The 15,160-nt window shown below is 52.6% G+C and overlaps 1 protein-coding gene across 1 annotated transcript; it reads right to left on the bottom strand.

Moving 5' to 3' along the window:
* Nucleotides 1–914: 914 nt before the first annotated feature.
* On the bottom strand, nucleotides 915–7,427 carry KIAA2013 (KIAA2013 ortholog). Its single transcript, XM_073316444.1, has 3 exons — nucleotides 6,261–7,427; nucleotides 3,751–4,604; nucleotides 915–1,656 (listed from the first exon to the last, which is right to left on the bottom strand). Exons 1-3 carry the CDS (start codon nucleotides 7,258–7,260, stop codon nucleotides 1,639–1,641), a joined length of 1,872 nt encoding a protein of 623 aa, XP_073172545.1. The 5' UTR covers nucleotides 7,261–7,427; the 3' UTR covers nucleotides 915–1,638.
* Nucleotides 7,428–15,160: the final 7,733 nt, after the last annotated feature.

The raw sequence follows: 15,160 nt of genomic DNA, 5'->3' as shown, positions 1-15,160 counted from the left end.
TACACTGCTCTTATTCTCTTTTCTGGCACTGACTATTGCCCTGACAGGTTTTGCAAACTCTGCCTTGAGGAATTTTTTTTTGCAGGGGGGGTATACTAAGCAGGTCTTCTCAATCATCTAAATGGCAGCCGGAGCACTGAATAAGTTTGGATAACTGAGGAAACTTTTACTGACACCATAGACATGACCCTGTTTCACATAACTAAACTAGTACTGTTTTAGTGGATGGTAGAAATACCACAGGATCAGATCTCATTAGTGTGGCATTTCCCTACAACATATTTTCTGAGAGTTCAGTTTAAAATATTGACTTTAAAACACAGGTTAAGACTTCCCAGATAGTCTAGCGTATCTAGACATTTAAAATTAATGGAAGATGTTTAAATCCCCTAGGCTGCTTGAAAATCTCAACCTTAAAATATAAAATGAGTAAATATTACTGCTTTAAGGGACAAGTCTTCAGGGGTGGGTTCAAGGGATCCTTTTTTGGCCTATAGCATAGCAGGGAAAGCACAGAAAAAACAAGTTTGTCTTAAGACCTGGTTCCTTCTCCCCCAATTCTATGTGGAATATACTGGGCAAGGCTGAAGTTGTACGGTCTGTTTTCTGCTTCTCAAAGTACTGAGGAATAGCATCTTTTGTTCTTTCTAAAAAGGTCATGGCCTGGAAATAAGTTTCTCAACGTCTAGCTATTGGGTGTGCAAAATTTTACTTTGACCCGTGATTTAGAGAATGTTTGGAGTTCTTGGCCCTTTACCCACCATTTTTCCCTATTTAATTATTTTCCCCCTTAAATCCAAACCCACTTCAATAGCGTCCTTGGTTCTGACTGTAACTAGAGCTGCTGGCACTCCATTTCCAAAAGGTGCTGCTTTTTCTTTTGAACCTATGGAAAAAGTGAACCATAACATGTGTAGACTGAAAGGTATTTATTTAAAAACAACCGCTTTGGAATTTTAAAACCAAACAATCTTCAAATCACTATAAAGTAGGATGCCTCCCCAGAAGCCAGAACATACCAATGCACAAAGTCTCAATATTATGCTCAGAACAGAAAATTGGCAGGTCAGCATTTCCAAATATAACCCAGTAATCGCTTCATTAAACTGATTATTTTGCACTCTACAATCAGAGGCTGAGCTAAACTTGTTACACCAGCACTTATATGTACAGTTTAAGTGGGTGTTTGCTATACATTTGAATGCAAAATTAACATCCTGTCCCACCCCTGTCCCACCCCTACCCCGCAGTGCAATAAATTAAAATGCATTCTAGAAAGGAGAAGTGACATTGAATTAAAGAATTTTCTAGTTAGGTTAACTCTGAAGGGAACGCTCATTCTTTATTTTCCTGTAAAGTTAAAAAGAATCAAAGGACTCATATTTTCAAGTATTCCTCACCACGTGGATTAATCTTACAGAACTGAACACGTTACACAGAAAAAGACACCCCAGTGATACATGAGCTTCTAGTGTAAACCTTTGAATCACCATAAACTTTCGAAGTCACGGATTCCCCTCTAACAAGGCACAAAAGGGTTGTTGCTTTCAGAAGGTCCTTGTTCTCAGCCGCAGAACTGTCGGGCACTAGGTGTCTTGTGCAAATGGAGGCTGAAAGCAGGACTGTTAGTTCACTTGCTCAAACACTGGGATCTTCCTGTGCAATTAATAAAACAAGGTGTTATCTTGCTTACAGCTACAGAAACCTTATATTTCAGCAACAGATTTCACTTCATCCCCGTCTGTGGCACGGAGCTGTCATTAGACCACACAGGCTCTGTACCATCTTCATTGTAGCTGGCTACAGCCCAAGACATTGAATGAGCTAATCTGCTGGACGTTGCACGACTCCTTGCAAAGCAAAGAGCACCAATGCAAGAAACAGATGCTTACTCAGCTCCAAGTCTATGGCTGTGCAGTTTCTCTAATTCAATGGATAGTGTCAGTGCTAATAAGCTGTAATGGTGAACACAATCCATTATGTAAAAGGCAGAAGGTGAGTCTCCCCAATCCTTCAGTAGGAAAGGCAGAGAGATATAGACAGCAGTGAATAAGGGTCATGAGACAGGTTGAGTTCCAGGATGCAATAGCCACACACCACAATACAAATGACTTCCTGAGCACTTTTCCCTTTGCATTAATATTTTGATCATGATCTCAGGGAGATCATGCAACTGTCTGCAGATTTCTGTGATCTTCCTATGTCTAGCCGGAGTCTAGCCACAAGTGCTGGAGAACCTTCAACGCCCAATGACCTCACAGAAATGCACGTGTTCAGCACCACTCAGGATCAGTCTCCCAACAGCAGTCAGGGAGCCAGGAAGTTACTTGCATATGAGAGAGGAGAGAATCTCCTTGAAAGTCCATCTCTAACCCCCTCTTATTTTGTGAACATTAACCTAAGTCCAGTGTCTAGTCCAGCCTCAGCTAACCTTCATTTAATTTGCTTTTCTGATTTAGAAAAATAAGACAATCTGAAGCCAGAATGAAAAGGAGTACTTGTGGCACCTTAGAGACTAACCAATTTATTTGAGCATAAGCTTTTGTGAGCTACAGCTCACTTCATCGGATGCATCACGAAAGCTTATGCTCAAATAAATTGGTTAGTCTCTAAGGTGCCACAAGTACTCCTTTTCTTTTTGCGAATACAGACTAACGCGGCTGTTACTGTGAAACCTGAAGCCAGAATGTTTCCCCTGAGCACGTCTCTATTTGGTGACTGTTTATTAATAAACACACACAACAATTCTGCAGTTAAGTCTTAAAATTGATCTTAAAGAGAGGAGGTTTTGAACAACGCACTTGGCTCACACAGCAAGTCAGTCTAATTTTTCATTTTCCCTTCCAGGCCAGTAAGGTGCAACTAGAAAATATTGGCACTAAGAGCAGGAGAATGTTTCCTAGTCCCTGTTCTGTACCAAGTACATCTCTTCCACTCTTGCCCTTGACTATGCCAAGTCACCCTGGCTACTAATCTTAAGGTACCGTAGTAAACCAAGTACTCAAAGCCCTTATGCAGCTGGGAGGTGCAAAAAATCTTGGGGCCCAAATCCCCAGCTTTCAGAAAAGAACACTCTGTCCTGCCTTCAGGATGGCTCTATATTTAGTCTAAATAGCAGGAGAACAAATATTGGTTTTGTATGTCTCCAAACTGAGGCTGGTAAAGGTGACATTCAGTGAGAACCACGCAGTGACTACAAGTCTAGAATATTTATCCACAGACCCAACAAATAAGCATCTGGACTAGGGCAGGAGCTTGCACGTGTGTGTGAATTTCCATATTATACAATTCACTCACAGCAGACAAGGGTGCAAGCAATGCCCACACAACAGTGGGGATAAGAGTACTCCATGGAAAAAGCAAGCAGCTTTGTCACTAGCATTCCATGACTGTATAACTGCATGACAAACCCCATATGGTGTCACTGCTGCAACGGTGGTGTTAATACAAACAAACCTCTAAGTTTCTGCAGTGAAAGAGGGGGTCTGCTTTAAATAGTAGCCATCCAAAGGGTTTTACAAGGAATAACAATGGATTTATTTTGCTAATGGTTGAGTCTTGCAGTCTCCCTGACCTAATCCTACTGTCTTGCCAGAAGAGTCACCTTTCCGGGACAAGTGTGCATGTGAATCTTCAAGACAGATTCAAAACCCTTTCACAACCAGAGAGAACCTCCCTAACAACAGCTGACAGAAAACCAGGCTGATCACTTGGCTCCCAAGAAAGCAGCGGACAGTGGCAGCTTTATACCTTACTCCTGAAGAGTGGCTTGGCTCCTGGCCCACAGTATTCATTGTAGATGAGTTTGAACAGAAACAGGTGGAAGAGTGTGATTAACGAGGCCACACTGAACCAGAACAGGAATGGTAAACCTGGGTACTGCTTGGCCATGTGCTCCTCATGGGCCAGGATAGCTTTCAGATGTAGCGTGTGTCTCAAGTCCTGCAGATGGGTCAGGTCTGTAGATATATAAAGTAATGGTGTGATAGGCTGAGTCACCATGACAGGGAAGGTGTGACCCCGCAGCTCAGATGTCAACTCCACAGGCTCATTCAAGCAGCCCGCCTCGCAGGCATACAGCCTAACTGGCTTGTCCTGGAACTTCACAGACACATGCAGGAAGGGCTTTCCTTCAGCATCCAGCAAAACAGCCAGATTAATCAGGTCTTTGTTATAGTGGATCCCACGCAGGGAATAGCTGTTGTGAAGCACATCAGGGTCAGCCTGAAACTGGAGATGGTTTTCTGTGAACTGCAGACCTCCAAAGCTGAGCACCATCCCCTGCATGAGTCCATGGACCCCAGCTGCCACCAGGCTCTTGCATCCCCGCTTCTGGAGAGTCAGCTTCCACAAGTCTGAGAGCTGCAGAATCTGAGGAACACTGGACAGCTTCTCGGGCCACAGGTTCTCTGCATGCATGGTTGCATGGCCACTGAAGCAGTGGTCAGCATATTTCAAGTTGGCTTCCATTTTTTCTCTGTCCTCACCACCAATGAGTGGATCCAGTAGAGGAGCTGGCATGCAAGATAGGACATAGTAGAGAGTCATATTGACAGTCTTGCTGGATGGTGTGTGGGAATCTGTAATCTTTCTCATTTCGACCCCTGCAATATAGGAAAAAAAATCGCTCAATGTCACACCTGTCTGTCAACAAGTGTTTAAATAGAGAAAACAGGAAGTTCAGATTTGCAGACACTGGTGCCAACAGCTACACAGATGTTGGTGTGAGGGTGACAAGGAACTGAGTGCAAAAGCTCACGCTTGGCTGCCAGTGCTCAGCCATTTCTTACTCTGGTATCTTCCATTTTAACTTGTTTTGAAAACACTGAAGTGAATGGAACAAATTAGGGACCTGATCATGTCCCATTTATTATAAATCAAAACAGGAAAAGTTGCATTTTTCTCTTTTTTTTAAAAAAAAATTGCTATGTGGACACCTTGTACTAAGTTTCAGCCCAGAGGAAATTTTAATGGGCAAGATATATATCCTGTGAAGGAAGACTTACAGACTCCCTTTCCGTAGAATTGTACACATGTATAACACATAGGGACCCATCAAGGCTACTTCAGTTCCAGTACACTCACATAACTGACATTAACTTAGTGTTAACCAACCCTACCCAGTCTAAAGCAAGTACAGGACTATTACATTATTCCTGGAGAAACCAAGGAGCTCTTGGTTAAGCATGTCTATAGTTGAATTCTCTCTAGTTATGTTAATAGAACTTCTGCTGCTCTGAGACCCTGTGGATGTATGTGTAACGGTGACTAACTTCCTTATTAATGTAGTTGGATTTTCCATGCTTTTTGAAAAGCTTTACAAACTGTAATTTACCAGATTTATGAGGTACTTTGTAGTCTCATCCTACTGATCCCTAGAATTGATTTCCAGCCTGTAACAATAGATTACCTCTGAGAAAAGGTTAAAAATGGGTATGTTTAGCCTTGGGCGGGGGGGAGAGAAGACTTGATAAATCTTCAGATATGTTAAGGCCTGTTATAAAAAGGACAGTGATCAATTGTTCTCCATGTCCATTTAAGGTAGGACAAGAAGTAATGGGCTTAATCTGCAGCCAGAAAGACTTAGGTTAAATATTAGGAAAAACTTTCTAATTTTAAGGGTATTTAAGTACTGGAATAGGCTTTCGGGGAAATTGTGGAATCCCATCGTTGGAAGTTTTCAAGAATGGGTTAGACAAACACTTGTCAGGGATGGTCTAGGTATATTTGGTTCTGTCTCAGCACACAGGGCTAGATGAGATGACCTCTCAAGGTCTCTTCCGGGCCTATTCAGTGAGACTGTCTTAGTATTCAGCTGCTGCCAGTCCCATTAGCACCCACAACTTTAATTGAAGTTAAGAACTTCTGAAAAACTAGACTAAGGTTTCTCAGATTGGGCAGCCAGGATCAGAGGCTACTTAGTTTTGGCCTCTGATTTGCCTCAGATTACACAGCAAGCCAGTGGCAGATCTAGAGCAGGGACTAGAAATCAGAAGCCACTTCTTAAAGTTCTCTCCTTAACCTTTGTTTCTTTATCTAATAATATTTAGCTACCTTTGAAGTGCTTTGAGCAAAAAGCATTAGGTTATTAACAACCTGAGACATCCCTACTGTCCCTCTAACCATCTCAGAGGAAGGATGAAATTTCACATGAGCTGAAATGCTTCATAAGTGACCAGAACGTTGTGAGTGGAGCTCACCTGTTAATGCAATGGGGTGCTCTCGCTACTTGGTTTTCAAGTGAACCTAGCTCTCCTTACCTGAAATAAACAAATCAGACCAAGTCTGCTGGTGCTCCTGGAACAGCTCCTCAACCCCCATCTGCATCACCTCCAGCATCTCCTTCTTAGCCAACTCCCTCAGCTTGCTGAAGGTTTCCTCCAGGCTGGAGGGCTCTATGGGCTCTGAGGTGTATACAACGGACAGCACTGTCTCATGGAAATGAGACTTGGGTGCCACCTGCACCCGGGTCACCAGTTTCTTGGCAGCCACCACCACCAGCACCACCTTGGAGCTGCTAGCAAGGAGCACCCGGCCGGAGGAGAACAGGAACTGCCGGTCCCCCACCTTCTCCAGGCTGGTGATGAACTTGGCTCCCAGGGCAGAGGAGGGGGAGGAAGGGGTGGAGGCCTCGAAGGCGATGACCCTCTCGGTGGGGTTGGCGATGTGGATCCGCTGCAGGTAGAGGTGGGGCCGGCTGCGGTGGGCCAGCAGCTCCTCCCGGACCGTCACGCAGTCGCGGGCGGGGGCTTGGGCTGCGGCCGGCCCCTGCCCGCTCGGGACGCACCGCACCCGCCGCACCGCCCCGTCCCGCAGCACCACCGCCGCGGCCCGGGCCTCAGCCTGCCCGCTCACCGCCTTGAGCTGCACCAGCGCCGGGTAGTCGGTGGCGTGGGCCGGGCCGGCCGCGGAGGCCCCGGCGGACACCCAGAGCCGGTTGGCGGCGACGTCCAGCAGCAGGAAGCCGTTGCCCACTAGGGCCGGGTGCCCCCCCGCAGCCTCCGGGGCGCCGTCGCCGGGGAGGCGCAGCCTCAGGGCATCGCCCCGCTCCTCCAGCCCCGGCCAGGCCCGCGTCTCGGCCTGGAGGCAGAGCCCGGCCTCCCCGCCGCGCGGCTCCCCGGCGCCCCAGGGCAGGCGCGGCCGGGCGCCCCCCAGGTACCAGTAGGCCACGAGCAGGAAGCCGAGCAGGGCCAGGAGGCGCCGGGCCCAGCTGCTGGAGAGCAGCCCCGGGAAGCCCTTCAGCCGCTGCTGCAGCCACATGGGGGGCGGGGGGGCCTGGAGTCGCCCGCGGCCTGGAGCTACCAGCCGCCCCGCGGGGGGGCCCTCATCCCCGGCCTGCGCGCCTCCCTCCGCCCGGCCCGCACCCGAGCCGCGCTTCCGCCCGCGCCTGCCCGACCTGCCGCAAACCGAGCGCCCCCGCGGCCGGAAAGCGGAGCCCGACCCGGAGCACGACACTTTACGACAGACAAGGCGGGCTTAACCCTCAGGGGCCCAGGGAAGGTGGAGGGTTCGGTGCCAGGCTGGGGGCGCGCTGGGGGCGGGGGCGGGGCCAGGCTGGGGGCGCGCTGGGGGGCCAGGGGCGGTGCCAGGCTGGGGGCGCGCTGGGGGCGGGGGCGGTGCCAGGCTGGGTGTGCTGTGGGGGGGGCGGGGGCGGTGCCAGGTTGGGTGCGCGCTGGGGGGGCTGGGGGCGGTGCCAGGCTGGGTGCGCGCTGGGGGGGCGGGGGAACTGCCAGGCTGGGTGCGCGCTGGGGGCGGTGCCAGGCTGGGTGCGCGCTGGGGCCAGGGGCGGTGCCAGGCTGGGTGCGCGCTGGGGGCGGGGGCGGGGCCAGGCTGGGGGCGCGCTGGGGCCAGGGGCGGTGCCAGGCTGGGGGCGCGCTGGGGGCGGGGGCGGGGCCAGGCTGGGGGCGCGCTGGGGCCAGGGGCGGGGCCAGGCTGGGTGCGCGCTGGGGCCAGGGGCGGTGCCAGGCTGGGGGCGCGCTGGGGGCGGGGGCGGGGCCAGGCTGGGGGCGCGCTGGGGCCGGGGGCGGTGCCAGGCTGGGTGCGCGCTGGGGGCGGGGGCGGTGCCAGGCTGGGGGCGCGCTGGGGGCGGGGGCGGTGCCAGGCTGGGGGCGCGCTGGGGGCGGTGCCAGGCTGGGGGCGCGCTGGGGGCGGGGGCGGGGCCAGGCTGGGGGCGCGCTGGGGGCGGGGGCGGTGCCAGGCTGGGTGTGCTGTGGGGGGGGCGGGGGCGGTGCCAGGTTGGGTGCGCGCTGGGGGGGGCTGGGGGCGGTGCCAGGCTGGGTGCGCGCTGGGGGGGCGGGGGAACTGCCAGGCTGGGGGCGCGCTGGGGGCGGGGGCGGGGCCAGGCTGGGGGCGCGCTGGGGGGCCAGGGGTGGTGCCAGGCTGGGTGCGCGCTGCGGGCGGGGGCGGTGCCAGGCTGGGGGCGCGCTGGGGGGGCTGGGGGCGGTGCCAGGCTGGGTGTGCTGTGGGGGGGCGGGGGCGGTGCCAGGCTGGGTGCGCGCTGGGGGGGCGGAGGCGGTGCCAGGCTGGGTGCGCGCTGGGGGGGCTGGGGGCGGTGCCAGGCTGGGTGCGCGCTGGGGGGGCTGGGGGCGGTGCCAGGCTGGGGGCGCGCTGGGGGGGCTGGGGGCGGTGCCAGGCTGGGGGCGCGCTGGGGGGGCTGGGGGCGGTGCCAGGCTGGGGGCGCGCTGGGGCCAGGGGCGGTGCCAGGCTGGGGGCGCGCTGGGGGGGCGGGGGAACTGCCAGGCTGGGGGCGCGCTGGGGGCGGGGGCGGTGCCAGGCTGGGGGCGCGCTGGGGCCGGGGGCGGTGCCAGGCTGGGTGTGCTGTGGGGGGGGCGGGGGCGGGGGCGGGGGCGGTGCCAGGCTGGGGGCGCGCTGGGGGCGGTGCCAGGCTGGGGGCGCGCTGGGGGGGCGGAGGCGGTGCCAGGCTGGGGGCGCGCTGGGGGGGGCTGGGGGCGGTGCCAGGCTGGGGGCGGTGCCAGGCTGGGGGCGCGCTGGGGGCGGTGCCAGGCTGGGGGCGCGCTGGGGCCAGGGGCGGTGCCAGGCTGGGTGCGCGCTGGGGGGGGCGGGGGAACTGCCAGGCTGGGTGCGCGCTGGGGGCGGGGGCGGTGCCAGGCTGGGGGCGCGCTGGGGCCGGGGGCGGTGCCAGGCTGGGTGTGCTGTGGGGGGGCGGGGGCGGTGCCAGGCTGGGGGCGCGCTGGGGGCGGTGCCAGGCTGGGGGCGCGCTGGGGGGGCGGAGGCGGTGCCAGGCTGGGGGCGCGCTGGGGGGGCTGGGGGCGGTGCCAGGCTGGGGGCGCGCTGGGGCCAGGGGCGGTGCCAGGCTGGGGGCGCGCTGGGGGGGGCGGGGGAACTGCCAGGCTGGGTGCGCGCTGGGGGCGGGGGCGGTGCCAGGCTGGGGGCGCGCTGGGGCCGGGGGCGGTGCCAGGCTGGGGGCGCGCTGGGGGCGGGGGGCAGTGCCAGGCTGGGGGCGCGCTGGGGGGGCTGGGGGCGGTGCCAGGCTGGGAGCGCGCTGGGGGGCTGGGGGCGGTGCCAGGCTGGGTGCGCGCTGGGGGCGGTGCCAGGCTGGGTGCGCGCTGGGGCCAGGGGCGGTGCCAGGCTGGGTGCGCGCTGGGGGCGGGGGCGGGGCCAGGCTGGGGGCGCGCTGGGGCCAGGGGCGGTGCCAGGCTGGGGGCGCGCTGGGGGCGGGGGCGGGGCCAGGCTGGGGGCGCGCTGGGGGCGGGGGCGGGGCCAGGCTGGGGGCGCGCTGGGGCCAGGGGCGGGGCCAGGCTGGGTGCGCGCTGGGGGCGGGGGCGGGGCCAGGCTGGGGGCGCGCTGGGGGCGGGGGCGGTGCCAGGCTGGGTGCGCGCTGGGGCCAGGGGCGGTGCCAGGCTGGGTGCGCGCTGGGGGCGGGGGCGGGGCCAGGCTGGGGGCGCGCTGGGGGCGGGGGCGGGGCCAGGCTGGGTGCGCGCTGGGGCCAGGGGCGGTGCCAGGCTGGGGGCGCGCTGGGGGCGGGGGCGGTGCCAGGCTGGGGGCGCGCTGGGGGCGGGGGCGGGGCCAGGCTGGGGGCGCGCTGGGGGCGGGGGCGGGGCCAGGCTGGATGCGCGCTGGGGGGGCGGGGGAACTGCCAGGCTGGGTGCGCGCTGGGGGCGGGGGCGGGGCCAGGCTGGGGGCGCGCTGGGGCTAGGGGCGGTGCCAGGCTGGGGGCGCGCTGGGGGCGGGGGCAGTGCCAGGCTGGGGGGGGGCTGGGGGCGGTGCCAGGCTGGGGGCGCGCTGGGGGCGGAGGAAGTGCCAGGCTGGGTGTGTGTGTAGACAGAGCAGTGTTAGGCTCTGTGCTGACTGTGGCGAGCTCCTGAGATGCTGATGGGAGGGTGGGGGCAGTGCCAGGCTGGGTGCTGCTGGGACCAATGTTAGATCGAGGTGTGTGTCTCTGTGGACTCGTCTCCAGCTATCTGCAGGCAGTACCAGAGCTCTGTGGCCTTGCTAGGTTATATGTGTCCAAGGAAGTCCATGATTAGTTACAGGTTAAAAGTTGTTCTGAAATCAGTTCTTTCTGAGAATCTAACTCCTGTGCTTGTTGCCCCCAGCTGTGACTTCCTTGTTAGATTTCTCTTCCCAGCAATCAGGCAGAGCTCTCTAGCTGTTACTGTTCTGGTGTTGGCAGAGGTCAAACAGAAAGTGACAGAGATAAAATGAAGAGTAGATATTCTCCTCTTTGGAGATGTGCTTTGAACCCCAGTGTGGCACAACTGGGCAGTCAGAAACTCTTTAAAGTTCTAATTTGTCTTGTTCTATTTCTGGTTACAATAGGGTGATATGTTCCAAATACACTCACATGATAAAGTGTCAGACATAGATGCAACCACTGGAGTGGCAAGGGGAGATGTACCCCTCAACTTTACTCTCTCAGTGTAGCTGAAGGACGCTTGAATTTCATTCTTGCTCTCCTTCCCCCACTTCCTGAATCTCAAATTTGTTTAAAATGTGGAATCACCTCTAGTCAAGGTATGCAAAGAGCAACTTCCAGCACAGTGTAGACCCTACTGTATCAGGGGCTTGTTTCAAGTCTCTGCTAAGGGAATATGCAAGATCCACACAGAGCAATTCCATCCGTTGCATTGGATCATTAGTAATTCATAAAAGCTTTTCTGCTCTTTGGCTACCACTTGACAGACACATACCAAAATCAGGCAGCCTTCCAGAGTCTGATTTAAAAACCAGCCTGACTTGGCAATGGGTTTCTTATAATATAAAGTGGGTACTGTTACTGCACTGTAGAGAGAGCATCACCTAGAGCAGCCCTGCTGGAATACCACCAGCTTCTTATTATAAATCTCTCTTTTCAGACTGTCTAGATCTCAACCACGTAGCATCACGTTGGTCTGAAATACGATATTTAAGCAGCTGGCTCAAATGAGCCGCTTAAATCTCATTCATTTGATTTTAAGTTGCTCTATAAATACATTTCTGTAGTTTCTGCAGATTTTACACCAGTCTCAAGGCAAAAAGAATGATTTTGCTTATAAAATTAAAGTTGGCCAGACAGTTCTTTTCTGAGGATTAGTTGTTACTTGGATGAGACTACTCCAGAGAACGACTAGTGGCTGCAGGAAGTGGTGTCAATGATTTAGAGTCAGTATTGAATCAGTACCCCAACACGGAGGGTGCTGTACGGCTGAAGATACTGTCTTTTGTTCAAACCAAATTCTTGGCCATGTGACGATTTCATGGTACCTGTAGTATCAGCCAAGGATTCATGGCCACATTTCAATGTAAGGAATTATATTTTGCCTCCTTAAATCTGCTGACTTTACGGACTAAACCAATTTTTTTCTCATAATACAAGTTGTTAATTACATTTTATTCCTGTTATCCCAGCACAGCCTGTAAGATTAAGGAGAAAAAGCTGGGGTCTCTTCTGTTAGGTTTAAATATTTGCCCATGCTGTATAGTGAATGGAAAAAATAAGCTTTATGCTGGGACTGAAATCTACAGACCAAGCCAATGCAAATTGTGCTTTGCCCTATAGTTTTCAAATGACAGTACAAATCACAGAGAAATATAATGAGCAGAAGTGGGGTAGGAAAGGTGTTCACTGGGTGGGAAATTAACTATTTAGAGCCAGAGAACTGACAGTTTAGTGAGGGGAAAGAGGGGAGAAAAGTTTCTTGCCTTCCTCCTTGTAAATACATTACTGACTTTATGGCATCTGCGATCTTTTAAAAAAATGGAGGGCGAAATCCCAGTACCTCAAGTGAATGATAAAACTCCCTCTGATTAATTTAAATAGGGCCACGATTTTTCCTCCAGGGTATCCACTTATTTGGTTGAGGACCTATTAAAACTGAGTTCTGTTTCTTTAAATCGTTGGCAAGCTGATGCTTCACATGAAGCACGTGTTGCACGTACTCACTGGAACATCTGCACTGGCAGCTTCTGCTGTTTAAAAAGACAGGCGACGAATTCCAGCAGGAGGGCAAAGAGGACAAACAGAGAACCAGGAAAGAAACATACAATCACTGGGATGGTTGGTATAGCTGCAGAATGCAAGCAAGGCTGCCAGGCTGGGACAGTTTCAATAAGGGGAGATTATACACAATGACAAATTCAGGTTTAAAATGCACCTAGAAATCTCTCATTTTAGAATGGAAATACTTAAAATGAGAGACAGACAGGCCTGTTCCAAAAATCTGAGATGAAAATGTGGAGCTGAATCCAGTTTGAATCCACATAAAGGGCTGAATCAAAACCTGGATCTGAACTTGAGACCTGGCTCCAAACCTGAACTCACAGATTTGAAATTTGAATCTATATAAAGGGCTCAGCCAAAACATTGGATCTGAACTTTCCCTGACAGTAGGAGTTTGAAATCCAGATCCAAACTTCCCCAATGTTTGGTGTGTCCAGATCTGGGGTTTGGATCTGCCTTATTACATAGATATTTATTCAGTATTTATATTGCAGTAGCACCTAAAGGTCACACACAGGTTGGGGGGCATTGATGGATTTGAGTTGCCTTGGGATTTGAGTCCAGCGTTTTGGTTCGGGCTTGTCTCTAAACAAATCCCAAGTGAAAGGATCTTCCTTTAAAATAAAACGAATGAGACCTGGCACGTTTGAAGAGGCAGGTTTTCTAGGGAGAGTCCATAGCCTATCAGATTGCTATCTGCTGTGGTGCATTGTTTTATACTGAAGACTTTTCTGTTTGCCCAACTATATTGAGAAAATCACTACTCTGAGGTCAGGGACTGGAATCAAAGGTGACTTAAACACATCAGGCATTTACTTTGATTGCACAAATAAATCAGATCTATGGCTCTTTGTTGGGGTGTCAAGGTTGCCAGTATTCTTACATGAAGCAAAATGGAATGCCCCAACTAGTTATAAAACTATAGACCTACATCTCACTGGGATATCTTTAATGCACTTCATATTTTCTCTTCCCTTTCAAGATCTTGCTTCCTTAGGTTTCCCCTGCAGAGGCCCATAGGGAACTAAAATTCCACTTGATTGCAAGTTTGTTTTGCCTGCCGAAAGACAGCAGGTTTGGGACGCAGGATTCTACATCACTGAGTGAGTTTCTTCTCTGATTTACAACTGTGAGCTTTGTGATCAGGAAGCATCCAACATCTGATCCATTACTCTGATGCTAAGATCCTGACACATGCTGTACATTTCCTGATACTTACTCCCTGTCTTCAGTCAAGCACTCCCCATCTCTCTGATACTATTGCACTTTTTTCTATCCCAGTGCACATACTCTACCATCTCCAGTTCTCTGCCCCTGACTTTCATATACCCCAGCTCCCCTGTTGATCTACCCAGTGCTATTCCCTCTTCCCTGACAGATTTCCTATCCTCACATACAGTCAGTGGGTTCAATTCAGCCCTGCGAGGAGGAGGGGCTTGGGGCTTCAGCCCTTTGGGGCGCACCTGCCAGGGCTTGGGGCTTCAGCAGCCTCAACCCCCGGCTCCTGGCAGATGTGCCCCGGCTCTTGAACTTCTGAAGATTGTCGTACGTGGCTCGGAGGGCCAGTAAGTTTGGCCACTCCTGCTCTAGGTTCTACTGCAATATAAATAGTAGAAATAATAAATAATAATAAATAATATTTAATAACTTGCTCCAGGCCACACAGCAAGTCAGTATCAGAGATGGGTTTACTCGGCGCAACATTCAGTACCTTACAAAAATGACCAGAACCCCCCGCCTCATCCTTTTAAATTAATGTATTTTTATTACACCAATAAGTCAAACCAAACATATAAAATAGCCTTGTTATAGAACTAAGCAGGACTTCAAGGGGGGGAAATGCTTGCACAACAAAACAATTAAAGATGAACTAACCAGGTTCTTAATGATAAACAGAAAAATAAATGTAAGCAAAAGGATAAATGAGTGATAAATGGTAGCGGATGAAGCACACCACGTATCTATGTGAGTATTGTAACAGATTTTTTACTATGCTAGTAAGAGGCAACTAATGTGAACTGACAGGTGGAAGGAAAGTATTTAATAATGATCCCCAAATTCCAAAGCTGTGTGTAATCTTTTTCTGCTTCAACTTTCTCATGCTTACTGTCTGCAAATGTGCAAACCATGTGCAGGGGTGCTGGGACAATTTGTATACAGTAGAACCTCAGAGTTACAAACTCGGTGGGGAATGGAGGTGGTTTGTAATTCTGAAATGTACCTAACCCTGAACAAAACATTATGGCTCTTTCAAAAGTTTACAACTGAACATTGACTTACTACAGCTTGGAAACTTTACTATGCTGAAGAAACATGTGGCTTTCCTTTTTTTTAGTAGTTTACGTTTAACACAGTATGGTACTGTATTTGCCTTTTTTTTTTTTTTTTTTTTTTTGGTCCTCTCTGCTGCTGCTTGATTGTGTAGCTCTGGTTCCAAATCAGGTTTTGTGGTTGACTCTGGTGTTTGTAATTCTGAGGTTCTATTGCCGTGGGGGTGCTGAGAGCCATTGAACCAAACCGTAAACCCTGTATATGATGGAAACCACTTCAAGCCACAGAGTACGCAAGACCCCGAGTTCCAGCACCTACAATCACATGCTAACTTCTAGTGGCTCATCTCTGACCACGATTAAGTGCTTCAGCTCCTTCATTACAAATCTATCCCTTGGGTCCTGATACACAGGGGGAGTCTGGAACCATCGGGGTGCTGATGATGGAAAC

Source organism: Lepidochelys kempii, chromosome 18 (genome assembly GCF_965140265.1).
Source record: "Lepidochelys kempii isolate rLepKem1 chromosome 18, rLepKem1.hap2, whole genome shotgun sequence".
NCBI lineage: Eukaryota > Metazoa > Chordata > Testudines > Cheloniidae > Lepidochelys > Lepidochelys kempii.
The sequence above is the reverse complement of the archived record's forward strand: the minus strand, read 5'-3'. Positions and strand labels throughout refer to the sequence as shown.